The sequence below is a fragment of the Brachycentrus maculatus genome, unplaced genomic scaffold (genome assembly GCF_059751285.1).
Source record: "Brachycentrus maculatus isolate JH-2025_06_01 unplaced genomic scaffold, ASM5975128v1 h1tg000002l, whole genome shotgun sequence".
Lineage (NCBI taxonomy): Eukaryota > Metazoa > Arthropoda > Insecta > Trichoptera > Brachycentridae > Brachycentrus > Brachycentrus maculatus.
The window spans coordinates 1,122,089-1,150,056 of NW_028280757.1; the positions used below are offsets into that span (position 1 = coordinate 1,122,089).

Here is a 27,968-nt window from a genome sequence, read left to right on the forward strand (position 1 = left end):
TTTTTCTTCTTTTGTGTTCAATTTCGTCTTAAAAGAAATCTAGTTTTTACTAAGGAAAACAGAATGTAAAATAATTTGGATTTTAACACTAACATTCACACCAGGGTGTTTTTCTTGGAATGCTAAAGAAACAGGATCATATTGAGAACCAGGCAATCGCCGTGGATCTTCCTCAAAAGACATCTAGTGGAAGAACAAAGAATTTATGGTTGCTGCAGAAAGAAAATATGATTCCAAGGTATGGCCTAGGTGACGTTACCAATAACAGAAGAACTTCAACCTGAGGATGAGAGCTTACCCAGTTATTTACCATATCTTCTACTTCTAACCCTTATTCACACCCAATGGTTCACTGCATCATATCGAAGCAGCGTAATATTGATCCTATGAAGGCAAGGTGATCAGCCCTACGCTTCAGTAACATCAGTTTAAAAAAAAATCATAATCATTTATTTTGACTCCCGTGGGAATCAAGCCAATACCGAGTAGATAGAGAATGGAACCACCCAGACTCCCCCACATCGCAGTGCACGGCCAAATCCAAGATAAACGGCTCCCGGGCAGAACACCAAAGAGGAGATTAATAGCTGGGAATCAACATCGCAGGAGGTTAATCTATCTTAAAAACAGGCCACAAGGCCTACACCAAGCTGAAAAAGAAGACCGAGTAGATCGGCGTTGATCTAACCCGGGACCTTCGGCATGGCAGCTAAATACACCCTCCACTACACCGAGGTAGATATTTACCTTTTAATACATGAAAATAAGCGCGTTTCCACTCCATTTTTTAAAATGAATCATTTATAACAGAAAAGAGAATGAGGGAGAATTTGAGCTAGTGGATAATGAGTTATAACAAAAAAGTAAATATTAACAAGTAAATCCCAAGAAAACAATCCAAACATCCTCATCAATGATAACCTGAGCCAATTAAATGTTTACAAGTGTGACAAGTTGAAGTGTGTTTTGTACCCAGTGCTTTAAAAATATAGAATTATAACTTGTGAAATAAAACAATTATAATCAAAATAAGTTTTAATCTTAATTAAAATTAGTAAATTTGTGTCTTTTTATTGAACACTTCACTAAAACGTTTACATGTTATTACACCTTAATAGAGTTAAGAAAGCAATTATATAAACAGAAACAATTAACAATAGAATTAAAAATCGTAAGTAATTTAGGAAAAATATTTGATTTGTTAAAAATCAATAAAAGAGCAACAAAATAATAATACCAAGTATTTTTATTTGATACATTGTATCTGAATACAGTGAAACCTTTATCTATCATTCCTTGAATAATCGTTTTCCTGGATGTGTCGTTTATTTCTTCTACCCCGAATTCATTTCATACAAAATAGATTGCATTGATTGTTTGTCTATCACCATTTCACCGCATTAATAGTTTGAATTGTGCTGCATATTTAATATATTTCGTCTGTGTTTTATTACATTCTTCTCAACTTTGTTACATTCGACGTGTGAGACAGAAAATATCAAAAGCTTGGGTGACGTAAGGTTGATGGATACAGTAGAAGAGGTTGATATTGATGAAGTGAAGCCGCTGTACCTTCATTTTTAGAAGCATGCACACTCTTTGAAAGAATGACAACTTTCTACTGCACACATTCCATAACTGATAAAAAAAAATTATAGAGCTGAAAATATACTGACTTACGAAAATAAAACAGTATAAAAATAAATGTCAAACACAAATTATTTACAATGTAATAAACTTTAATATTTTTATGTTTCGGTTCAGTTTTGTATATTTTTGATATAAGTACATTTATTTACATTTAAAACATGTATTCTTCTTAGAAATTTAACCTACTAATGGTAATGCAGATTGGGAGGACGGTATCTTTACTTAATTGTATCTCCTTGTGTATTGAACTCTTAACTCCGAACTCATAGTTTATTTCAATAAGTCCCTTTAAAAACGATAGGTATAGGTTTCACTGTATATCACTTATCAGAGTTTAAGGTGATATACAAAATTAGAATACAAAGGCGTTAATTAATAATTCAGCAGTAATTTGATAAGACAAATTATGGCATTGGTGTAACAAAAAGAGATTTTAATGTGTGAGAAGAATTTGTGAATAAATTGATAATTTTGTTGAGGCACTCTTTCAATCACTATCTGAAAACAAAAAAGGAATTGAGACAAATCCACAGAAATACATAATTTTATATAACTCATGTGTATAACAGTTTTTGAAATGAAATATTACAAGAGATTGACCAAAATGACAAATATCTCTGATACACGGTTGGCAGTTTTCTTATATTACATCTTAAATTTTTTAGTAATTTTACTGCGAAATGTACTAAGTTGCTTTTATTTTATAAAATGCGTTCTCTACTTGTGTTTTTTATGCATGTATTCATAAATTTCCGTGTTAAGATATGAGTATTGTAATACTTTGGGAATTTTATTTATATTTTTCAGGATGAGTGGCAGCACAAACAAAGTCTTCAGAATATCCTTTGAATACATATATGGACAAAAAGATATAATTCTATTACATGGATGTTTTTTTATGTCCACCTCCGTAGTGTAATGGTCAGCACGCTCGGCTACCGTTCTGGAGGTCCCGGGTTCGATTCCCAAGGGGGGTAAAATAAATATACGTGATTTTTTCACTGTAATATTTATTTAATATTACCCTGGACTGGTACCTGAAGCGCAGGGCTGATCACCTTTCCTTCATGTGTAAACGATCAAGATAACACTGCGTTTATATGACGCAGTGCCCTATGCACCATTGGGTGCGGATAAGGGTTTTATTTATATTTATTATATACATGGATGTTTCGGTATTTACAGGGCTTACGACATGTAATAGGCTGGTTTCAGTGGTCACTTTATAGACATGTAAAATTCACCATTCTACACATGCTTGACAACCACGCTACTCAAATTTCATGTTTGAAGTTTGGAAATATGAATGTAAAAAAATATAGCTCCCATGTGGAAACACTCTTCTGTTCTTGATTTCTGAAGAAAGATTTGGACACACTCAAAATGCTGTAATTCCTTTAATTTTGTACAAAAATTTATGGACTACCGAGACTAGCCATACAAATACCATCAGGCCCATAAAGCGTTAATATTATTAATATACTTAAAACATAAAAAAGTAAAAATAAGTACTGAATTTAATTAACCTGTGAAAGTTTTTCAGTAAAACATTCTCCGCCCAGTGTGTATTCCCCTGCGGTACTCTTCAACGCTCTCATCTGTAGCCTTCTCTAGAGCTTGCTTGGTCTCTTGTCTCTGCTCAACTTCCCTCTCTTTTTTCAAAGCCTCTTCCTTTTCCCTTTCGATGGCTTCCAGCTCATTCTCCAACTGTTTGCAAGTGTCATTTTGTTCCACCGTCTCATAATAGTCACCCGACCACTCCCCTTTATCTTTGACTGAACCATTTTGAAGATGGCTCTCTTTCTCATTGATTTCCAAAGCATTCATGGCAGATTCCTGAAAGCCATGGCCCATGGAATCCTGCATATGAGAGATGTGCCCTGTGTAACCGACAATCGGTGGATATCTGGAAGTTCTTGAATGGCTATCTGAAAACAATAATTGGATACATTATAACACTATTGCAGTGGTTCTTAGCCTAGGTTTGATCGAACCCCCGGGGGGTTCGGCAGAGGTCAAAACACACACCCGAATTATTATACGATATTATGAAAAATGATACAACGTACCATATATTCATTTATTCAATAGATCTGGTATATTATTTGAAAGGAATAAATCAATCTAGCAATAATAATAACACAAGAGCTCAAACGCTAAAACAATACACCAACTCCGCATCATACATTTTTTTTTACTGGGATGGGACTTCAAATAAGTCATAACAAATGTACTATATGTATTGTTAAAATGTGTCGTTATTGCAAAATGTGCATTATTTTGTTTTTTGTTTTTATGTGAAAATCATGTTATAATAGTTTTGTTCATTTTGTGCACTTAGTTCAAATATATATCTTTGTTTTGAATTTGAAAAAATCAGGTTTTATTTTTTCAATTAAGGGTTCAGCACCTCCAACACTGCACTAATGTACAGAAAGAAATGTGGAGTTGGTAAAAGAAGAGTGAAAGCAAACTGAACGCAGTAAAAATGCGATCTTTCAGATCAACGTCCGTCAAAATGATATATGATAGATATACAAATGGTGAATTCAGGAATGAATGCAAGGCTGAGATGCTGAGATCGCATTATCGATAAAATTTAGAAAGTTGTATTGAGATTGTTTGGACATGTGGAACGAATGAGTGAGGAAAAACCAGTAAAACAAATTAATGAGGCAAATGTAGTTAGTAAATAGGAGCAGAGGAAAAGGAAAATTTATGGTTAGTATTATTTATTACTTGTTAATATTTTTTTTAATGGATGTTATTTTTTAATTTCACAAGGATGTTTATATTTTCAAAAGTTTGCTAGTTATTGGTTTTCTCGTGTACATGACTTACTGTACTAGAAGTGTCCTTGAAGAAGTATTTTACAAAAATGTAATTAAAGAAATTATCATGTTTATAAATAATACATTCTCGGACTTGCCATTCAACTTGCAAGGATATAGAAATTCGGGATGATAAAAGATGCTAACGAATAAATAGAAAGTTATGGGAATATATTTTGTATATTAAAAGCATTGTTAACTTTACTTTATGGTAATATAACACTATCCTTATCATTTATCATTCACTTTGTGTAATACCACTTTAATAAACACTAATTCTGACTACCGACTTCGGAATAATCATTCCATCATCAGGCCATTAAAATAAAATTATTACGGTTAGACATTTGTAAAAAATAAATAAATAAATATTCTCTCTTTCTAATATTATTTTTGTACAAATGTCAAACTGTAATAATTCTATTTTATTGACCTGATGATGGAATGATTATTCCGAAATCGGTAGTCACGAATTAGTGTTCATTAAAGTGGTATTACACAAAGTAAACGATGATTGATAAGGAGACTGTTAGTAATTGGAATGCCCAGTATTTTTTATCTCAAGCTAGAGTCCTTACCTTGAAACGTTTTTTTTCCATATTGTGCCGGTGACTTGTCGACTTGGTCAACATGATGAAATTTAATCTCCGAATTGCTCCGGGAACGGTTCCTCGCATACTCTTCCTGCCTGTCACTGAACTCGGACATGCTATCGTCGGCAGCTCTGTCGTAAGAAGTCCCGTACTTGTACATTATGCCAGGAATAAAGCCAGTGTATCCCATGATGTGCCTGTTTCCCGGAGAACTAAAATCGTAGTCCGACTTGGTCTTCTCTTTTGATAAACCCATTGGTTTTTGCGCTGAATTATCAGCAGCGTTTTGGTCTGTCAAACTGAAAGAAAAGAAAAATATAAGCATGAAAACTTTGAAAGTGGTATTTGTTTATTAGTTTTCTATATAATTATAGTAGAACCTACAACATTTTGAGCTTGTCCAAATACTGTGAACAAGTAGTTCACAAAATCTGGATTATCTCCAATTATAGGAGTTATTTTCATATTATTTTTTGACATCTCATCAAAGATGAAGAAGGGTATGGAAGTCTGAGAATTTACGTAGCTGACAACCGTCATAGGCTGGTTTAAGTGATTACTTTACACACGTGTAACATTCACCAATTCTACCCATTATTGACAACCACACTACTCTAATTCATGGAAGTTCTATACATATGAACCGATTTTGAAACATTGTTCTTGAATCATTAGAACTTCACTAGAGACATCTATTGGTGAGATAAAAAAAGCTTTTTTATTGAGTAGAAACTCTTTCATCTCAAGAGTTTGAGTAGTGTGGTTGTCAATTATGGGTAGAATTGGTGAATTTTACACGTGTGTATCACTTAAACCAGCCTATGACGGTCGTCAGCCCCGTAAATGCCCAGACTTCCATATTCTTCTTCATCTTTGATGAGATTTCAAAAAATAATATACTAGAACCTATCTAATCCGTCACCTTTGGGTCTAAGGTATGATTGGAAGGCAAAAAAAATACAGAAAAATACGGATTTACAGTGAAATAAGCAATAGCTGAACTCAAAAATTATTTTATGTATCGTTCTCAACATCAAAAATAATGCTATAAACCTGACAAAAGGTGTTATTATTGAAATAGAGCTATAATAATGATGATATAAAAGAAGGATACTGTTCCTTCCAAATTTATGTATTTTTTATAAGAATTTGTGTATTAAAATTGTATTCATAAATGTATGCGAGAAGAACAAAGAGACGCAGTTCATTGACTTTTATTTTGTTTACAATATTGTCCCCACCACATGCAACTCCTTTAAAATCGTATATAAAGGGTGGAGGGCAAATTTTTGTGTGCTCAGATAAGATTAAAATTCAAACATATATACGTCGCGCTCGCTCTTTGTCTTTTGAATTTCAGTACTGAGTATTATTTGATCGGTTTGGTGACATGTTTCCTTTGTGTTTATACTCAGTACTGTAAAGAAGTGAAACATCGTGCTTCACTCAATTTATTGGCGTCGCTTTGCTCTTCTCGCCTTGATAATTTTGTAATTCTCGGAAAATAAATAATTGTCTTCATTTGCGCGTTTCCGTCTTCCTAATCATCAGTGTTCCAGTACCGTTAGTAGAAACATATCCTTTAGGGACCGAAAAACTAATGTTTGGATAAGGGAAAAGACCAAGGCAACAGATGTGGCTCAAAGAATCGCGAACAACAGTGGAATTGGGCGAGTCAAGTGGTACGTATGTCTGAGGATAGATGGACGAAAGAGGTGCTTGACTGGAGGCCTAGAACAGGACGCAGTAGCGTGGGTAGGCTCCAGACAAGATGATCCGATGACATTAAAAAAGTGGCCGGCCTGCACTAGAAGAGAGTCGTGTTCAACAGAGAGCTGTGGAAGTCCAAGAGGGAGGCCTTTGTTCAATACTGGACACAAGAAGAAGGCTGAAGTAAGTAATGTAATAATACATACAATAAATACACACACATAAAAATTCAAGGTTGCCTTTAGTAAAAAAGTCAGTTTTTATCAGTTACAGCACGGTTAGATCAACCGAAGTTGTGGACCAGCAAAGGGGGGATGAGAGCCGTTCTACTGAAACATACGTCTGCATTTTATTATAAAGAATGTATTTATTGAATACTTATAAATAAATATTGCGAAATTACAACAATCATACCAGAATGAAAAAATATGTACAAATATATGTGCATCAAATCCAATTTTTCTCACGCACTAAATTACAGTGACTGAAAATAAAATTTTTAATTAACTTTTTTCTTAATCAAATAAAACAATCTGTTAATTAAATATTTAATTTTATTCTTTAAATAGCGCTGACAAAGTATTAGAAAGTGTTAATTACGAGCATATTTAAAATTATAATAAGTTTGGCTCTTGTACGACAAGACAAGGATCGAACTCGCAATTATAAAGTTTATAAACATAATGAAAAATATCCCATAGAAAAAATCATTATCCTTTTTCTTATCTCTTTCAATCAATTCTTCAGGGCCACTGAAAAAAATAATCCAATTACAAAATTATATTTAACCACTCAACAGTCAAAATTTAAAGACAAAAGTCGGTGCAGGAAATCATCACCAAACAACTCGCAAAAGGACTACCCTGACACTGCTCGGGTTAGTTGATAAAAACAAATCGAATATATATTTGGCTCGGGCAAATCAATACCACCAAGTTGGAATACGATTCGCCCGAGCAGCACTCAGACTCATCAATGCAACACAAACTCCTTGCCATTAATATTGTACATACCGTGGGTATACTAGCAAAAAACGTTAACTCAAAATCCCTGTTATTTAAAGCGTGTAGTGGACAAACTAAGCTAAGTGCAGTGGACAAACGCCCTATGGGCGTTTGTCCACTGCACGGAATTTTACCGTCCTGCACTTCAGTTAGCGTTTTAAAACGATGATTGGCTCGGATTGGCTTGTGGCTTTGTCCATCTCTCTTCGGATCGGTACTCTTGATCGATGCGTGAACACTTTGTGCGTAAATTTGATCACGCTAAACTGTCATAGTCGCTTTTATTTTTCAAAACCGGACTGCCGGACGGTAAAATTCTGTGTAGTGCACAAGCTCATTAAAGCTATAGACAATTTAGAAGTTGTTATTTTAAAAAAAATCTCTTGAGGTGGGGACTGACCGGAGCATTTCGTTGTAACATAAGCTCGTAATCTCGCCCGCGGCTAGCGTTTTGGATGGAGCTCTCGGCTCCCTGTACTGACTATACGAATGCTCGTAACGTAACGTGTTACGTTACGACGAAATGGCTCCGGTCAGTCCCTACCATTATATTTATGAGTATGGGACATTTTTCTGTCAAGTTTGAATGAATTGCTCTACATATGTACAGAAACCGGAGGGTTCTTCTCAAGAGACTCATACAAAACATATCCAAGTTTTTCTGCCTCCGTAGTGTAGTGGTTAGCGCGTTAGGCTACCATGCTGGAGGTCCCGGGTTCGATTCTCAAGAGGGTCAAGATAAATATGTGATTTTTCAGGATAATATTTATTTAATATGACCCTGGACTGGTACTTGAAGCGGAAGGCTGATCACCTGTTCGTCGTGTATTGAACGATCAAGATAACGCTTCTATACGATGCAGTGCCCTATGCACTATTAGATGCGGATAAGGGTTAGAGAAGAAGAATATATCCAAGAATTGGGAGTGCATGACTTATCACCTTGTCTTTATGTAAATAGTGACAAAGTTAACACGGCATTTAACCGATGCGGTGCCCTATGCGCCATTTATGTACAGATAAGGGTCACAGTAATAAATAAAGATGATGAATCGGTGCTGCGTATTAATATCTGCATAGCCATAATATAAACACCCCCACATTCATTTGAATTTTCAAGTATGTATTGGAAAAAACAACTATGCATGTATCTATGTATTTTTGTTCTATGGTTCCGGATCTTTGAATACTCAATTGAAACGTTAAATACAACTTATGAAATATGATTTATTTTGTAATTAGTAAAACTACAAAACGGGTGGTGAAATGAGAGTGCATATAGTGCTGAAAAACTGATAATCGTGCAGTAAGTTTATCGACTTATACGGTCACATCTGTGACCCGGTACAAAGAACTGCTTCGTTCGCGAACGACTCACTCACAATAATACTCAGCGGTTTATTTTCGATTTTGAAATGTGAAGTACGTTGCTTATCTGGCTTATATTTCATTAAGAAATTGTGAAGAGCTATGTTAATTGTAAATAATTGATGCATAAAAAACATTGCATTTTACATTTCAATATTTGCCATTATCAGAGTTTGATTTTGATTCAAATAGTCTAATTACTTTTTTTTAAATTTGAATCGTCTTACCTTCCCGAGAAACCGTTTTTCTGGAGAGAATATTCATCGTCCTCTTTATCCGCAAACCACATTATATCAATATGTTTATATGATGACAAACTATTTAAGTTTTGATTTTTATTTAAAAATACACTTTATTTAGGTTGTGTTGTAATAATATTTGCCACAAGTGTGAATATTCCGCAATCAATAAAAAACAGGGTATTTGCTACGTTCGTTTGTTATGTGTAAGTCGAAGAGAACACTTTCCAATAGCGGTTAAAAAACGTATTTTACAATATTAAGTTTTGTTGATAAAGTAAGCACTAAAACCACAAATGACCGTTGTGAGATATTAGTTGATCAATATTTAATTTTGTTTGTCTTGAACGAAAGAATAATAATGAAAAAAGACTGTTTACAACTTCCTAGTTCTACTTGACTCCGCGCAGCGAATTATTAGCACCTACTAATTCCTTCTAGAAGCTTTTGCTTTGCTATTTCACAAGAACATTTTAAAGTCCGTTGACAGGAAAGTAACAAATTATGTTATTTCGTTTATTAAATTTTTATAATTAAAATTATCTAATACTGTACTTCCTGTAAATATCTGAAAAGAAAGTGGAATAGTAATTCATACGCTACGATAATAAATAATAATAAAATAAAAAACACTTTTTTTAAAATTATAATTGAGTCAATAATATTACATACACCGTATTTAATGGACTATAAGACGAATTTTTCCTCAAAAAATTGCCCCCAAAATATAGGTACTTGAAATTAATATAAAAACGATATTCTCGCCGTTAGATTTGAAATTCCCGCCAGTTATAAAAATGGTAATATATTAGATGCCGCGATCCATGTAAAGTTCAAATTACGATTTTCAGGGATTTTAAAAGTCTGGCTTTGCAATCTAATATCAAAAATGGGAAAAATGTGATTTAAAAAAATGTTTTAAAAAGCAAAGTGCGATATATATATATATATATATATATATATATATATATATATATATATATATATATATATATATATATATATATATATATATATATATATATATATATATATATATATATATATATATATATATATATATATATATATATATATATATATATATATATATATATATATATATATATATATATATATATATATATATATATATATATATATATATTTATATATATATATTTATATATATATATATATCTCCGTTATCAAATGTGAAAAATTAACAAAAATACTTTAGTTTCACACTATTTTTGTACGCCTAATCAGCTCATTATTAGAAATAGGTGTCAAATTGTTGTGGAGTGGGTTCGAACCAAGAAACTCTGACTCAAGAGTCCACGACACTAACCACGGGATCACAACTCGACACCTAAAAGTATGTATATTTGAACAAATTCAATTCAATACAAAAACTATTTTTAATAATAGAAAAATTAAATGTAGTTCATTAGTAAACGGACTCTATTCTACAAACTATAGACAATATTCATCAGTGTGACTGAAGTAAGTACATTTTTAACGTAGGTAGGTTTATACATGGTAAAACTGTGCATATTAAGAAGGTCGGAAAGTAGGTATTTATCATTGAATATTCAAAAGCAAATTGTTAGTTTTGCTGATGGCCTTGTATGTGGGTTTAAAACTGCCTCGAGAAAAGGAAAGGTAGGTCAGTAAAATATTATAGGACGGAATCTTTTATTTAATTTTTTAAATGAAATTGATGGAGGTATAAAGATTAAAAAAAATACTAATGATATAAAGGGGTAGGTATTATCCCAAAGTAAGCCCCAGTTAAAGCATTTATGTAAGGCTTTCTGGCATTAAAAATGTCATTTAAATCACGTTTATTTTGTCGGTACAAAATCAACCCCCGACAATCGAAACTACTGAACATGTTTTTTGGATGTGACGTTTCATTGCCATATCTTTTTATAGACGAAGGGAAGACCATGTCTAAAAAAATGTCTATGATAATAGAAATCGAATTTGACAACTTCATTCTGGTTTACCATAGACAAAAGATGTCTGCCGTCGGATTGGGATCGAGGGCGAGTTTATTGCAATTGGTTGAAGAGTTTTGAGATCGTGCAATTTTATACAATTTTTATATTATTCTCTTACATTAATGTGTTGTTTGAAGTATTAATATGTCTATTAATTTAAACAAATACCGCGAGTCTTTGCTCGCTGCTTGGAAAGATGTTCTGGATGACAAAACACCGACAAATTGGTGAGGATGTGTTATTGTTTAGATCCGGCTAAGATCTTTGCTTTTATCCCGACCGGCTTTTTGTATCACTGATCATATATCACTGCTATTAAAACGTTTGTAGCATTATTGTTTTATTTATCACGTTTCGCCACTAAATCGCGTTTAAAATGAAATCGCAGTTCATTAGTTTCGGTGACTTCATGCTTTTAATTACAGGAAATCTTTGTGAATCTCCTAATGTGCAACGAAGTGGACCTATCGGACATTGTTAATGGTTTACGCTTCACGGACATTTCTGTGAGTCTCGAGAAAATAATAATCTCTTATAATTTGCCGCTCTTATCATCTGTGGACGTGTGAAAACTGGGATTATTTGAATTCTTTTCCCACGACAGAAATGGAGAAGAAAACGACACCGGTAATTCGGAAATGTAAAAAGAGGTACACCGGTTTGACAATATCAAAAAAATTGGAAATAATATACGCTGTCGATATTAAGGATAGGCTAAAATCGGAAGTCGCCAAGGAGTACGGAATCCCACTTTCGACACTTTCCACAATTTTAAAGAACCGCAACTCTATAGAAAAGGCTGTAGCCGAAGGAAAAGACAAACGCAGAAGGTTACGGATACCCAAGCACGAACCTCTGGAAAAGGAGTTGTACATTTGGTACAAGAAAGCTAAGAATAATAACATTCCTTTGTCTATAGGCGTGTTGAAAGAGAAAGCCAGAGATATCGCTCTTAGACGTCAAATCCATTTCAAATGCTCCAACGGATGGGTGCAAAGGTTTCAGAAAAGAAACAACATCGACTCATTCTACAAGAGACAGGATACCGTCGTAGAGACTTTCAACGTAGATAGCTGTTTCGAAGAAGTAAAACTAATTTTAAGCAAATACACAACGAGAAATATCTTTACTTGCGGCGAGTTTGGACTTTTTTATAATTTGCTCCCGGATAAAGTAGACGAAGTTAAAGAAGAAATGTGTTTTGATGGCAGCAAATCTAAAGAACGGGTAACATTACTAGTCGCTTGCAACGCTGACGGTTCCGAGAAGCTTAAACCCATCATTATAGCCGACAACGAAAAGCAACCGTGTTTGGATGGAATTTCTCATACCCCGTTACATTATAAAGTGAACAAGTATTCGTGGATGACCAAGAATTTATTCCTGGAATGGATAAAAAATTTGGATTGTCAGATGTCGCACAATAACCGGAAGATTCTTTTACTAATGGATCGATCCAACTATCACAGTAGCGCTGAATCGTTAGCATTGGGCAACGTACACATACTATATCTGCCAACCAACGACCTCAGTTACACGATGTTGCCATTAGAACAGGGAATAGTGTTCCAGTTGAAGTCCATTTATCGTCGACGCTTAGTTCAGCACTACCTCGGAAAGATCAAGAAAGGTATTCTAGTTCCCGACATCCCCAAGTGGAATATTCTAGATGCCATGCGTAACATGGCGGTAGCTTGGGGCACTATAAAAAAGGAGAAAATAGTGCAAGCATTCCTGAAATGTGGATTCGGCACCACTCCGGGTGTCCAAATTGAAATCGAAACATCTCCGGAAGATTTCGACGAGTGGATGGAGATGCAATGCTTTATGGACTGTCCCATGATGTTTCGGGACTTTGTGAATGCCGACGACTCTTTGGAAACATCCGGAAACTTTTTAATTGAAGCTCCGGAAATGGAACAAATTCTGGACTTTGTTAATGTGAAAAAAGAGATCGAAGATGAAGAAGCGCCGATAGAGGTGGATACTCCTCGCGAGGTTCCTCTGCCGACCAGAACGGAAGCCTATTTGGCCGTGTCCGTCTTAGAAAACATTGTGCATCATTTTGATGATCCTACCGTTGCGAAGTCGATGGACAATATGCGAAAATTTGTTTATAATCACTATAAAATATATAAGTGATGTGCTTATAGTTTCTATTGTACACATATTTACTTAATTCATTTTTATCTTACTATTCTCGTTGAAAATATCGAATTCTTTAAGGTTTTTATCATTAATTTGTATTATTTTTTTTACTATTTTTCTTCAGGGTAACGAGTTCTATGCAAACTCAAATATGTTTGGCGAGCATGTTGATAATGTAAATTGGTGACGATAAGGTTGAACATTTCGAATACAGTTGACAGTTGGATTGCTCTCCTCAATTAGTCAATACATCAGGAAGTAACTGTCATGTTGGCAATATTACTAATTGGGCACATATTGAAAACTTTTCAGTTTGAATTTGTGCTTTTGAGTCAAACATATTTGAGCATGTTTGGGGGGTTGTGTGTAGTAATTATTCTTAATTATGGCAATTAAACATAGGTTTTTTTTGTTTATTTTTATGGTATAGTTATATGCCAGGTTGCGTAATGAGTTACATTTTTGGTTATTTTATAACTCGTATTTGATTATGTCGAATTTATCAATTTCTTTAAGAGTAAAATTACATTTATCATTAAAAATGGACCCATTATCCTTGTGACAGTGACAGTTAGTAATAAAAAAGGTTAATAAGGAGGTCAAAGCTATAAACTCAGCTCACTGTTTGGAAATGGTTATCCAGTACTTTGTTTCTTCATTAAAATGTCCGTTAAATAATAGAACAATTTTGTGTGGAAATTAAAATCATTTTTATATCTTGTACAATTTATAATAATTATATTTCCGTACCTGTAATGACGAACTTTGAAAAACTATATTCAAAAATGTCTTATTTTGTATGCTAAAAGCATTTTTCACTTGTAGTAAATTTATTATTGACATGTTATAGACTTTGTTTGAATTACTTAAATGCTTAATTTTGTTAACAACTTGTTTTTGAACCTCGATTACCACATCACATCAGGTTGTGATTGGCGAGTTGTCAACAGCAATGAGTGTTTATGTAGTGTATAATGAGTAAAAAAGATTTGTTTTCCAGTGTCTTATTTCTTATTTTTATTTCATGATGCATGGGATCCTTATATTGTAATTTAACAATCATTCTACATTGTTTTAATTACTATTGTTACTTAATTGATTGAATAAATTTATCAAAATTACAGTGTCTTTATTCACCGAGTTGGCATTTAATCTTTTATTATTAATTTAAATTGAAACGCAATTCATGATTTTTGTTGTAACATAATATTTTGTGATTAACACAAACTACAAAAAAAATGTGACAAAAGAATAACAAACTTAACACCATACATTCTCAGAATAAGGATATCCGGAAGAATGACTTGCCATATAAATAAAATACATCAAAATGCCATAAAGGATTGCCATATAAATAAAATTCTCAAATTCGTAATTATTTATATAAGGTAGATTCTGATATAAAAATGAAAATAAAACATGATTTTGAGATTTTACATCAACAGTTGTACATATAAACTGCAAGGATTAGCATTATTAACGTACATTCTCATGATAGTGTTCCTATGTCGCCCTGAACTGTTATACAGATATTAGATTAGTTGATTTTTTTTCTTGTAAACATCTAAGGCAAAATATACACAAAAAAAAGATTTTCTCAAAATAATTACATGATTGTTATATTTAATAATGGCTATTTCAAATGATTGAAAAATATTTAAATTATTATTAACATGACATTTTGAAACATCGTTTGTTCAGTCGGCAAAACATGGAACTAGCCGATAAATGATTTAATTGTGTTATATCATCATTGACATAATTAAGAAATATTTGAGAAATAATCACAACATCCCAAACATGGGGCCACACGCTATCTGAGCAGGTATTTTGGGCATGGAGAGGTTAGCAGTGTCAAATTCAAACAATAATTTTTAAAATGTAATAATAAATATCTGTTTTGTATGATATATGCAAATATCTCAATTCAGTCTAAGCAGTCTGTCCGATAAAAATGAAGACAGCGAAATTGTTTCATGGCTGAAAATTAAATGCTTGCGATATGAGCACACTAGACCAGGAAAATTTTTGTATTCGTATTCGTATAACGAAGATTTTGAAATCCTGTCAGTATTTGGGTGAAGATTTCCAGTAATTTTTCCTCTATTCAGTTATTTATACAAAGAATAACTAAGTATAACTAAGTATAACTAAGAATAACTAAGAAAAATAAGAAAGATTTGCTGAAACTGTGTGATACTGGCGCAATTCCACAGGAATAGTATGGGTGGTACAGATCACTTTTTGTCAATAAAGAAGACAGAGCACCAGAACCAAACTAAGATTCTGAATCTGACCCAGAATAATACTTCTTTACTTTTTGTATATTTAATAAAAAACATGTTATGTTATGTAAAAAAATATGTTATGTTACCAGCTAGTTTATTTCCAAAAAAAGTTTCTTTCTTAATGAAAATTAATAAAATAAAATGCTTTGAATTAAAATTTAGTATCTGTCACTAACGTTTCCAATCTCATTCTAACAATCAAAAGTGACTATCTGCATTTTATTCCTAGATAAATGTCTGGAAAAAGTGACCAACTGCTTTAAGTAATTTAAAAAACTTTAGAATGAAAAATTTCTAAAATATTATCTCCTCATTTCAATATTAATAAACATCACACAAAAATAATCACAATCGTGAATACATTATTTCTTTGTTTTTAATTGATGACAAAAGTGTAAAAACGGTTAAATGGCCCTCCTGAACATTTTACGTTTTGTCAGTTGGTCACTTTCTCCTGTACGACTACGATATATGCTTATAGAGCTTTATATTTTTGTCAGTAACATTGTTTTTTTGTCATTTAAGGGTATTGTTTGGATATGAAGGTCAAACCAATGATTTGAAGGTAGTTAGCAAGGGAGATGGGGGGATCGAGGAATTAACGGAGGACCTGAACAGTGGAAAGATCATGTACGCCTTTGTCAAAGTCGATGACTCAAAAACCAGCTTATCGAAATATGTTTTGGTCAATTGGCAAGTATGTACTTTTTGTTTTTTGCTTAATTTTTACAATCCTGTATGCAATTATGTTTTGTGTTATCTTCAAGTGGTTCAACCTTAAAATTATTCTTTTTATCATTCCTTATCTCTAGTCATATCTGTGTATCCAAATACGATATCTCTAGGTATAATTAATAGGTTAACATGAAAATAATTTCATATCATGGAAACTAACCACTCATTTGACTCTCATACATTTAAATTATTACACTCTGTTACAAATAAAGGTCAAGTCATGAATAATTTAGAAAATAAATTCAGATTAAACAATAATTAATTATATACTGTTTCAAAATACGTCACCATTATTTTCAATGTTTCCTTTTACAAAAAATGTTGTTCCTTAAACCCCCTCCCTATATTTATTAACCTATATATATACACCTAAATATATTTTTATTCGTTAGTTTTAATTTGTACCAGAAGATGAAAACAAAACTAGTCGGAAATAAAAATAAAACTCGATGAAGTGGATTATTCAAGTGTTTAATTTTAATAAAATAATCATGTCATTCCACAAAGTTAATGCCGAATCAATAAATAATAAAATAATTTTAAATTTAAATGGAGGTAATGCTCAGATTTTTTTTTGGTAAATTTTAATCAAAGTCTTAAGATCAGTACATAATCATTATTAAGTATTATATTACAAAATATAATATTTATTACTGGGGAAAAATGCCTAAGTTGAGAAATTTTATTTTATATTATAAATATGAATGATGGGTTTAATTGAGTACTTTTGAAAATTGAATCATTAGCAATAGATTTATCTTGGAAATTAAATAACTTATAAAGTTGTTAAAATGATCTGAGCATATCCATATCACATTTTGATTATAAAACAAAAACCTTTTTTTGCTATTATTAACACGACTCTACAATTATTCATCATTTTTACATTACACTATGAAGGTGTATAAATTTGTCTTATTATAAATGATGATAATATCACATTTCTGTTCAATATTGTTTTTTTTTAGTAGACTTAAAATTATAAATTTTCAACAAAGATAACAAACAAACAAATAAAATGATATGTTTCTTCTAACCGTCATCTATATCCAATGGTGCACAGGGCATTATATCATATTGTAGTGGTATTATCTTGATCTTTAACCCTTACTGGTCCAATATCGAATCTTATTCGACATGAATTTTTTTCTCGTGGATCCCATGTCAAATGTCATTCATTTTTTTATTTATTATTACTATTATTAAGTTAAAATGCAACCTTACATTTTTTTCACTTGTATCTATTACAACAGTATGTGGAGCAGAGTACAAAAGAATTTTTGCCCATTGGAATGTGTAACGGTCTACCTGGATTTTTTAAATATTTTTTGGGGACCGGAAAGGTTTAATCACAAAAAGGCAAGATGTGATTTAAGTCTTGTGCTTCAAGTATAGTTCAAGTTGTGACAGTAACACAATGCAAGAATATTGATAGTAACCACAAATAATTTTTTTAAAGGAAAAACCCACTCATTTTTAAAAGCTTGTCTGCAGGTAGGAGAGTAAGGATAGGGTGAATATAAGAAATACATCACAAACACCGAGATCAGTCAAATATAAAACTATCTTGAATTTATTTTGCAATTGGTAGGAATCAAACCCGCGACGCCAGTTTCGCAGTCGAGCAATTGCTCCACAAGTACCCAGCTACATCACAGCGTCTGAATAATGGATCTCATTGATATGTGATGATTTATAGGGTGAAGGGGCGCCGACAGTCCGTAAAGGCACGTGTGCTAACCACTTTCGGGATGTGTCGTCTCTGTTCTCCGGTGCCCACCTCACCATCCACGCGAGGACCGAGGAGGATATGGATGCGGAGCTCATTGCTGATAAAGTCGCCAATGCGGGCTCCGCCTACAGCTTCAAGGCACCGCGCTCCGAGAATACGGGTCCCACCGGTCCTGTCGGAACAACTTATCACAGAGTTATTCCAGGTACTTTTTGCTTAAAACTAAAAATTGTTTCCCTACGGTTATTACAATAAAATCGCGATATAACTAATCGCGACACAGCGAAAAATGACGTATATAAAAAAAACGGTATTTATTCCCTAAAACTAATTTTTCATACAAAAATGCATTTATATAACGAAATCCCGTTAATATGTATAACAAAATCACATTCGTCCCATACGAAAAAATGCCAATACATTTATGTAAATTTATAATGAAATAAAAAATGTTAAGATAAAAATATTTCAAAGCCATGCCGCGCCGAAATAAAAAATGTTAAGATAAATATTTCAAAGCCATGCCACCGCATGCAGACAGATTTTTAAAAGTAATTCAATACCATATGCTGTCAGCTTGAGTAATTAGTAATTAGAGTCAATGAGTCAGTGAAATGATTTACTTTAGCAATAAAAATTCTTTAGTTATGTCGCCTACTTTCAAAATCCGCCAGATCCAATTTTATAAGATTTAAAAATATATAAAATAAATCGGAATGCCAATTGTGGGTTTTATTGTTAAAATATTTATATATTTGAAACCCCGATTAAAAACAGCGTTGTATTTCAAATTCCGATATATCAGAGAGCGGGGATAGGTCAAAAATTAAGATGACGTCATTATCGGTTTTTTAAAGATAGACAAATCTTTGAAACATAAATGTTACTCGGAGAATTCGGAATTTTTTGTAAAATCGACTTATATGGATCTGGCGGATTTTGAAAGTGGCGACACAGTTATAATCTATCTCTTAATTCCATGAAATTATTTCCATAGGCCATAAAAATTCTCAACTTACAGTCCCCCTTCTTATCTCAATGGTAGACAATAATAATTCTCAAATTACAATCCATCTTTTTATCTCAATGAAATGATTCTGTTGACAGTAATAATAATCCTCAAATTGTATCTGTCTTTTATCTACATCATAAGGGTATTTGTCCACTACATGAATTACACAAAATTCTATCGTCTGGCACATCAGTTAGCGTTTTGTTTTAAAACTACGATTTTATTATTGAATTTATGTGCAACGTGTTCACGCACCGGTCAAGAGCTCTGATCCGAAGAAAGATGGACAAAAGTACAAGCCAATCCAAACCAATCATCATTTTAAAACGCCAACTGACGTGCCGGACAGTAAAATTATACGGACTTCTGGGTAGTGGACAAGCGCCATAAGTGGCTGTTATAAATGGCGCGGCGGCGTAGTGTCCCACAAGACAATCTGCACACTACTGGACTGGCGGAGTAACGTGTTACGACATGCAACATGCACGCATACTTACAAAGCACGCCACACGAGCAAACACAGAAATGTTTGTGTATTGGTTATTTTATTCCCGATTTTTTCACAAATTATTTATTTCCATTGCTGCAAATGAATAACATTTACCAGACCCAACAAAACTAAATTGTTATATTTCAACTTTAAATATGGCCAGTAGAAGCAACTAGGAATATTCACGTTTTTCCGGTTTTAAAATCATATTCTCATATTGTGTACAAAATACATACGAGTATCATCATTTCCCGCGGCACTTTTATCACCGTAAGGTTAATAAGAAAACTAGTGAAAATATGTAGGTATTCAGTTCCCTATGGCCCCCTTCCTCCTTTGTTTGCAGAACTTGCGATCTAATGCAATGGCGTGCAACATATACATACCTAGTATGATTTTCTTAAAATTTCGTTATATGTGGGAATTCGTTATTACGAATTAATATTTTTTGGTCCCTTGGATTTCGTTATATCGCGATTCTACTGTATTGGGTCATTTATCTTTTTGAATGAGGCCGGATGGATTATTCTGTTCATTGTCATAAGTTACATATATCGCTCACTCCTTTCAAGAACGTCATAAATCAAAAAACTTGATTTTTCAGGAGAACGTTTTTAAAGTTTAAAAATATAATACAAAGTATTAAAAATAAATATCAAGCCACTTATTAAACTTTTTACTGTGCAACAGATCTTTTTAGGTAAAACCTGAAGGTTTGTTCTCCATTTGAAAAATATTTAGTATATTTCAAAAAATAATTAAACAACACCTTTTCTTCAAAATGCAAACACAACACTTTCTGCCCTGTAGCGGGTGAATATTAAGTTAAAAATATGCTGCATTTGCTGGGATATAGAACATTTTCTGGGCATTCCGAAAACATGGACAACTGAAAATTGACAATTTTTGATTTATGACTTTTTTGGAAGGAGTGAGCGATATCTCTTCTCCGTCCTATTCCTCATTACTGAGGGTTGTGACCCTTGTGGAAGCAATGACTCTTCTCCAGCTATCCTTTAACTGTGCTGCACGTAACGCTCCAACCACCGAGGTGCCTGCTGCTGCCTTAACTTGATCAGTCCATCGTGTGGGGATCTTCCTCTCCCTGCTGCATTGGGTGTAGATAAGGGTTGGAAGAAATTTACATATTTATTTATTTTGCAATATTGATTGAGTGCGTACATCAGTTATTGCTTTATTTGATTAGCTGTAGCGCACTTAACGCTTATCTTACATATTGTACAATACATAATACTACATAAGACCATTGCTTAAATTATTTCATAATATTCATACTGTTAACAGAGGTGAAGTTTTTAAATAAATATTATGGTATGCATATAATGTGAAAAATATTATTCTGTTTACTCTCTTTCAAGATTTGAAAATATTTTTTGAATAAATATTTTTTTTCTTTCCAGGCAAAGAAATTAACTCAAAAGAAAGAGATCAATTCTGGATAAAAGAAGAAGAAGAAGAAAAGAAAAGAGTGGCTGCAGAAAAGTTGAGAAGAGAACAGGTAAGAATACCATCACGCATTCAGTTGATTTTTTTATTTTTTTTATTTTTGTGCAATCAGTATATTGGCGGGTTTGGCATATATTGCCATGAAGCAATATCTTCCAACTAACCAAAACATCCTGATACAGGCGGCTGAGACCACTCTCTTACTCTCCATTTTTTTTGTCTAAGTTACAATCTTATTTATTGTAACTGCAGACAGTTGGTAGAATTCCATATTGAATTGTTGGGTAATATATCCAAAATAAAACAGGTTTTTTTTTGGATTGAATTGTGCATTTATTTATGTATATTTTAATATGTGACGCGTTTCGTCTTCTTAGGACATTATCAAACACATGTTTGATAATGTCCTAAGAAGACGAAACGCGTCACGTGTTAAAATATACATAAATAAATGTGGAATTCAATCCAACAAAAACCGTGTTTTATTTTGGATATATTACCCAACAATAAGTTACCATCATTTCAATTTAGTACGATCTCTCGAAGTATCTAGTTGTGGTAACCGATATTGGAAATGATGATATACTAAGGCAATGATACGTTTGCCACCAAAGTGTGAGTGGTTCACGTATTTGGTTACCATGCTGGACGTCCCGGTTTCAATTCCCAGGGCTTCCGAATGAATACATATCATGGATTGGTACCGGAAACGGAGGACTGATCACCTTACCTCCTGTAATTTGCGATCAAGATAACACATCTTTTATATGATGCAGTACACTATCTAAAAATGAGTGTGGATAAGAGTTGGAAGAAGAAGACGAGACATACAAAGTAATCACTTGTGATGATGTCATGATGTACTAAGATATGATAATTTTTGCTTAAAAATTCAAAGTAGGCACTGATATTATAATATCTGCCTGGCAGTCTGAAGGTAATCTTTATGAATTGAAGCATGTAATTTTGTAATATATCCCAGAGTGTGCGTGCGTGTTGTGCTTTGCACGTGTACACAAAGCACGGCACGCACGCACATATGCACACACTGGGAAACGTTTGTGTATTGGTGATTTTATCTCCATTTTTTCACAAATTATTTATTTCTGTCGCTGCAAATGGATAACTTTATATTATAATACTTTTTTATGTAATATGTAATTATATTGCAGAGGAATACAGAAATTCTGAGCCCGTATCTATTATATTTTATACTGATATCTCATTTTTAAAGTCGAGTTGTAGTAAATACATATCACGGGGAGGAAAAGGTTTTTTTGGTGTTTGTGCTGAGAAAAGCGGTTGATTTTTTGTTCCGACGGTGTTTGATTGTGATGATCGGTATCAGGAGCGCAAGAAGGCCGAGGAGGAGATAAGGGCCCGGGATGCGCGCGAGGCGAGCGAGAGGGAGACGGCTGCGGAGATGAGGAACGAGGCCATCGCGCGGCGGAGGGCGGCGGAGCACAGCCAGGAGCTGGCGCGGCGGCGAGAAGAAGACCACAAGGAGACTCAGAGGTCCGTAAGGTATCTACATGACCCCAGTCTGCTGATTTTGTACGGAGGATAACGAAACACCAATCTATAATCTCTCGCACTCACATCATTGGAGGACCACTACTAGACTCCGAGAAGCTCTTACCATCAAGACAGGTCGTGAGCTACATGACCCATGTAGGTCTTGAGAGTGAGCTGTGATACAGAGGTAGACGATAGACCTAATATGGTCGCAGTGACATAAGGGATGCAAGATCCCTTGACCTGTATCCCTTGATCATATTTATATAAAAAAAAAGGTATCACATTGTCATAATCCATATAGGAACTCTTTTTCATATTGTATTGTTGTTTCTCTACTACATTCTCGCCTCTCGTGGAGTCTTCCCCATTGATGTTCGGAGCTTTCAAACAGATGTATGGTATATACAAATTATGTTGCTTGTGAGAGGCATCCTTAACCTTTCCGGGAGTACAATAATTGATATCCGACTTTCTCTAAGGAGTGGGTTCTTTTTACATGTTTTTTTTCTTCTTCATTAAATCGATGTATTATGAAGATAAAAATTATGTTGAAATTTAACACAAAAAAAACACCAAAAAATTCGAAATGTTTTTCAATTATGACAAAATTACACACAAATATCCACAGATGTCATTGCTATACAAGTTACATCACACTAACTGACAGACGGACTTCGACGTTAATTAACGTCGATACTCCTTTAAGGAAAATTCGCACTGACGTTCATTTACGTCCATACTCCTGGACAGGTTAATAGGGTATATATATATATATATGTTATGACTGGAACTTTCCACGAATGCTTTCCTAGGCTCTGTGTCTGTCTGTTGAGCGAGTTGTGGCTTAGGAGTGTCCTGATATCGACTTCCATCGTGCCAGCACTCGAATCCTGCTAACTAACCACACTAATATCAGTATCATAGCTACTTCTAGAAATACAATGAAGTATGGGTTCAAGAGAAAACTTTTTGTTTAATCAGGGAATGTGGGAAGAACTTTCAATCTGGTGTTTTTTTTTTTTTTTTTAAATAATGTAATTAGTAAAAAAAATTGTAACAGAGAGGCAAAAAAGAATTTAATATTTTAACATATTCTATGTTTTTATAGATTCAGATTTGTCAATATTTTTGAAAGATTTTATAATGTTTTTCTCTCTTTTAATTATTGATTTTTTTCTATTTCTTTCGGTATTCACTGTGATGGTTTTTTATTTTGTACATCACAAATAGTGTTAGATTGAATATTTGTTAAGCAATAATTTATTTAATGATTTCAAATATCTTATTTTTTAAGTGCGGCTTTTATATGATTATATCTTATAAATTTCTTGGATTTGTAGACTGTTGAAGGAGCAAGAAGAAAACGTGGCTCGTAGTGGTGTGAATACGAGTGAAGCTTTGAGGAGACAGAGGTCGCGAGAAGCCAAGGAACTTATCGGCCATTCCACGTCACAGGCCAGAGCTGTCTTCCAGCAGAACTCATCAGAAGGCCAGATGAATAATAAGTAAGTAGAACATAGTATTGTCAAATTTTTGTGGACAAATTCTAATGCACAAAGATTCCGATTACAATCTCAAAAGTTCATAAAAAAGTAGAATATTTCAAAATAAAGTTTCTTCCATTTTTGCTTTTACGAAGGAAAACCAAAATATGGAGCAAAGGCAAAATAAAGGAATCTGTTAGTTATTATACAAAGTAGCAAAAAAATATTTGAAAAAACTCCCCCGACAAGTTACATCAGGCGGGTTGGTAGGTCTCTTGCAAAACAATAGATTCCTTGAAAATGATTAAACATTTCTGTAAAAATGTATTAAAGTATTAAAAAAAGAAATTTGTATTTTTCAGATTGTATTTTTATAATATTTTTTCAGAAACTTCATTCCTCAAAAGCCAATCCGCAATTCGGTAGTTGCCCAACGTATCAACAGTCTGACACAAAATTCCGAGTACAGCAGTCAGCAGCCGTCGAAAAAGTTAACCATAACCGAAGACGAGCCGCAAGTGTCGAAAACTAGTCCCATCAAAAATATAGACAAGATCAAGCTGAGTCTGGAGAGCCCGTCGCAAATCCAACAGTCCATACAGATCCTCAGCGACCTCAGTCCCAGCGAAATCAATCCCGTGCAATTCACCGCCATCTCTCCGTCCAACGAACCCGCGGGCAAGTATTCCGGAGATCCTCTCGTTTCGGCGTCGAGCGACAAGGAAGGGTCGAACAGAAGCCCCAATCACACCCTTCCCCAAAATGAAGACTTCATCAAGCAAAACATCCTTGAGAATGACATCTTCGATTCTTCCGTGTCCACTTCTAGCAGCAACGATTTGGACGACGATGACAGCGACAGCAAGTTCAGTACCATCAAGAGATCTCCGCACAGCAAGAATAACATTTCCGACAGCTCCGATGGAAAGGAACACGGCGACTTGAGCAGACAGAATACCGTCATTGAAAATGTCAACTATAAAGGCGAAGGAAATGGGCACACTAATGGGAACAACACTCCCGATGGTGGGTAACAGTTCTATCTTCATCACGATATTCTGATACACAGTAAACCCCCCTGTAATGTTGACATAGGTATCATCTTAGAGAATTTTACAAGGGGTTAATGTTTTAAATTGTATTTTTACATTTTAACTAACCAAAATTAATTTAATGAGTCATATAAAATTGAAATACAATTTAAAAACATTGACTTCCCCATAATGTCCCCTCCGATTACGCGGTACCTATCTCAGCGTTATAGGAAGGTTTCTGCTGTCTTGTAACTTAACACAACTCATTTTATTTCAGATGTATCTCCCGAGGCTTTGGAAGATGATGGAATATATCAAGATTTAGACGATGATCCTGGCCTAACTGCAAGAGCTTTGTACGATTATCAAGCAGGTGAAGATTTTCTCTATTTTATTAGTAGTCTTTGAATACATAATTAGTAGTGATTCCTCAATCCATTAGACGTCTATTATCTCTAAAACTCTTTAAAATTCTGTAAAAAATGAAATACGACTAGAGTATCGTTTGCCCAAAAATGCCAGTGTTATTATCAATAAAAACAATTAAATTTCCAATTTACGATTTTTAAATATACATACTAAGAATCCCGCGTGTGTTGTAAATTTATAATACTTGAATTGTATCGAGAAATGCCATAGAAGCCGGTTATAGTGCTTTAATAACGCGCATTCGGGTATACCGCAGGTCTTATTTATTGTTCTGTTATTCTATTATCAAAAAAGATCCTATGGAAAAAAACTACAAGAGAACTAATTAAAAAAAAAGTATTTGGGTTTTGATTTTTATTTATAATCTATAAAAATGTATAAAATTATACAGAAAATTTAAAAATGTTTTGTTAATCAATCAAACTTTTTGACAATTCGTTTATACAGCGGTGATCATATAATGCAGGTCAGATAAACCCGCGTTATAACTGCCTTCCACTGCAGTTCCATATTTCCCCCTTTTTCCACTCAACTTAATAGTAATTTTACCATATCACTCCATATAATGTTTTTTTTTCATTAACACATCACTCACTCCTTTTAAGAATGTCATAAATAAAAAAAACTTGATTTTTCAGAACATTTTTAAAGGTTAAAAATATAATGAAATGTATTAAAAATAAATATTTAGCCACTTACTGAACTTTTTACTGTGCAACATATCTTTTTAGGTAAAAAGTTTTTTTCTCCATTTGAAAAATATTTAGTATATTAAAAAAAAAAATTAAACAATACCTTTTCTTCAAAATGAAAAAACAACACTTTCTGCCCTGTAGCGGGTAAATATTAAGTTAAAAATATGCCTCTTTTGCTGGGACATGCACAACTGAAAATTGACAATTTTTGATTTATGACATTCTTGAAAGGAGTGAGCGACATATGCAACTTGGCCCATGCGTGCTCTATGCAGCCAATTTAAACCACTGTAAGTAAGATAAATGTCTCTATAAATGTGTTTACATTATTTCCAGCCGATGAATCGGAAATAACCTTCGATCCGGGTGATATCATCACCCATATCGACCAGATTGATGAGGGCTGGTGGCAGGGACTAGGTCCCCAGGGAGTGTTTGGCCTATTCCCCGCTAACTATGTCGAACTGCTGCCCATCAAACCCAGGCATTAAACGTTATATATATTGTTTTATCACGCTACATCTTACAATTTGAATATTCGGATAGTGGAAACATGTCAACATAATTACTTATGAATACCAAAAACAATTTTTTCTTATTTTAAACTTCCAAGGTATTGTTTTTAAGGGGAAATTAGTATGTATTTATTTAAAAGAGTTTAAATCTTTCTTAAAAAAAATATAAGTAAATTTAAAAAAAAAATCAATGGGTGTATTTCAAACCATAGTTTTTTTTGCATTATCTGAAATTTAAATAAGTACAGATTAAGGCCGTAAACCTTGTAAATACCCAGAATTCCATAGTTGAACCTTCTTCAATCATGTTGAGATATAAAACAAAAAGTAAATAAAAATAAACTTGGTAATTTGCAAAAATATAATGTTTTTTTTGCCATTTTTTTTTTTGTACTTTGTGAATTAAATTTTTGAGGTGCTTGAATGGATTTAGATAAAGCGCTTTGTATTTCAACATTTTATTGATTTAAAAATACCTCTGTAATTCTGTTAACCTGTCCGGGAGTATGACTCTGCATGGTCATCTAAAAAGACTTTCCTCAAAAGAATATGGGCTTACATGTATGGCCGCATTTATAACCGAGGCCTGGTGACATTTATTTCTAAAATGGTACTTGTACTGCCATCTGTGTTTGTATTTTAACACTAAAAGCACACTTAAGATTATTTTTCCCTTTTACCCATGATATTTTACTTAAAACAAAGTTTGTGTGATGTCATTGTAATGATGCTGTCAAAGAAAACCCATGAGAAAAAAACATCGATAATTTTTATGTAAATCATGTAGTAATAATAATAATAAAACCCTTATCCGCACCCCAATGGTGCATAGGGCACTGCGTCATGTAAACGCAGTGTTATCTTGATCGTTTACATATGAAGGAAAGGTGATCAGCCCTCCGCTTCAGGTACCAGTCCAGGGTATTATTGAATAAATATTACAGTGAAAAAATCACTTATATTTATTTTACCCCCCTTGGGAATCGAACCCGGGACCTCTAGAACGGTAGCCAAGCGTGCTGACCATTACAATACGGAGGC

At 33.5% G+C, this 27,968-nt stretch overlaps 2 protein-coding genes across 4 annotated transcripts; one reads left to right on the forward strand and one right to left on the reverse strand.

Moving 5' to 3' along the window:
- Positions 1–1,007: 1,007 nt before the first annotated feature.
- Positions 1,008–9,824, reverse strand: LOC148314059 (uncharacterized). Of its 2 annotated transcripts, none has more exons than XM_088260212.1 (4): positions 9,384–9,824; positions 5,060–5,373; positions 3,177–3,578; positions 1,008–2,144 (listed from the first exon to the last, which is right to left on the reverse strand). In XM_088260212.1, exons 1-3 carry the CDS (start codon positions 9,443–9,445, stop codon positions 3,190–3,192), a joined length of 765 nt encoding a protein of 254 aa, XP_088116338.1. In that variant the 5' UTR covers positions 9,446–9,824; the 3' UTR covers positions 1,008–2,144; positions 3,177–3,189. The 2 variants fall into 2 exon arrangements, with proteins under 2 accessions (XP_088116338.1, XP_088116270.1); XM_088260144.1 differs by having other exon boundaries at positions 1,008–2,148.
- A 1,550-nt stretch (positions 9,825–11,374) lies between these two features.
- On the forward strand, positions 11,375–27,114 carry LOC148314060 (drebrin-like protein). 2 transcript variants are annotated; one of them, XM_088259961.1, is made up of 9 exons: positions 11,375–11,607; positions 16,342–16,513; positions 18,251–18,488; positions 21,207–21,304; positions 22,601–22,776; positions 24,111–24,275; positions 24,643–25,280; positions 25,566–25,661; positions 26,749–27,114. In XM_088259961.1, exons 1-9 carry the CDS (start codon positions 11,525–11,527, stop codon positions 26,901–26,903), a joined length of 1,821 nt encoding a protein of 606 aa, XP_088116087.1. In that variant the 5' UTR covers positions 11,375–11,524; the 3' UTR covers positions 26,904–27,114. The 2 variants fall into 2 exon arrangements, with proteins under 2 accessions (XP_088116087.1, XP_088116161.1); XM_088260035.1 differs by having other exon boundaries at positions 11,390–11,607; positions 22,601–22,767; positions 26,749–27,043.
- Positions 27,115–27,968: the final 854 nt, after the last annotated feature.

Coding starts and splice junctions, on each gene's coding strand:
- LOC148314059 (XM_088260212.1), bottom strand. CDS start 9,445: ATGTGGTTTGCGGATAAAGAGGACGATGAATATTCTCTCCAGAAAAAC. Junction 5,374..9,383: donor AAAAACGGTTTCTCGGGAAG/GTAAGACGATTC, acceptor CTTTTCTTTCAG/TTTGACAGACCAAAACGCTG. Junction 3,579..5,059: donor TGGAAAAAAAACGTTTCAAG/GTAAGGACTCTA, acceptor TATTGTTTTCAG/ATAGCCATTCAAGAACTTCC.
- LOC148314060 (XM_088259961.1), top strand. CDS start 11,525: ATGTCTATTAATTTAAACAAATACCGCGAGTCTTTGCTCGCTGCTTGG. Junction 18,489..21,206: donor TTATCACAGAGTTATTCCAG/GTACTTTTTGCT, acceptor TTTTCTTTCCAG/GCAAAGAAATTAACTCAAAA. Junction 22,777..24,110: donor GAGACTCAGAGGTCCGTAAG/GTATCTACATGA, acceptor TTGGATTTGTAG/ACTGTTGAAGGAGCAAGAAG.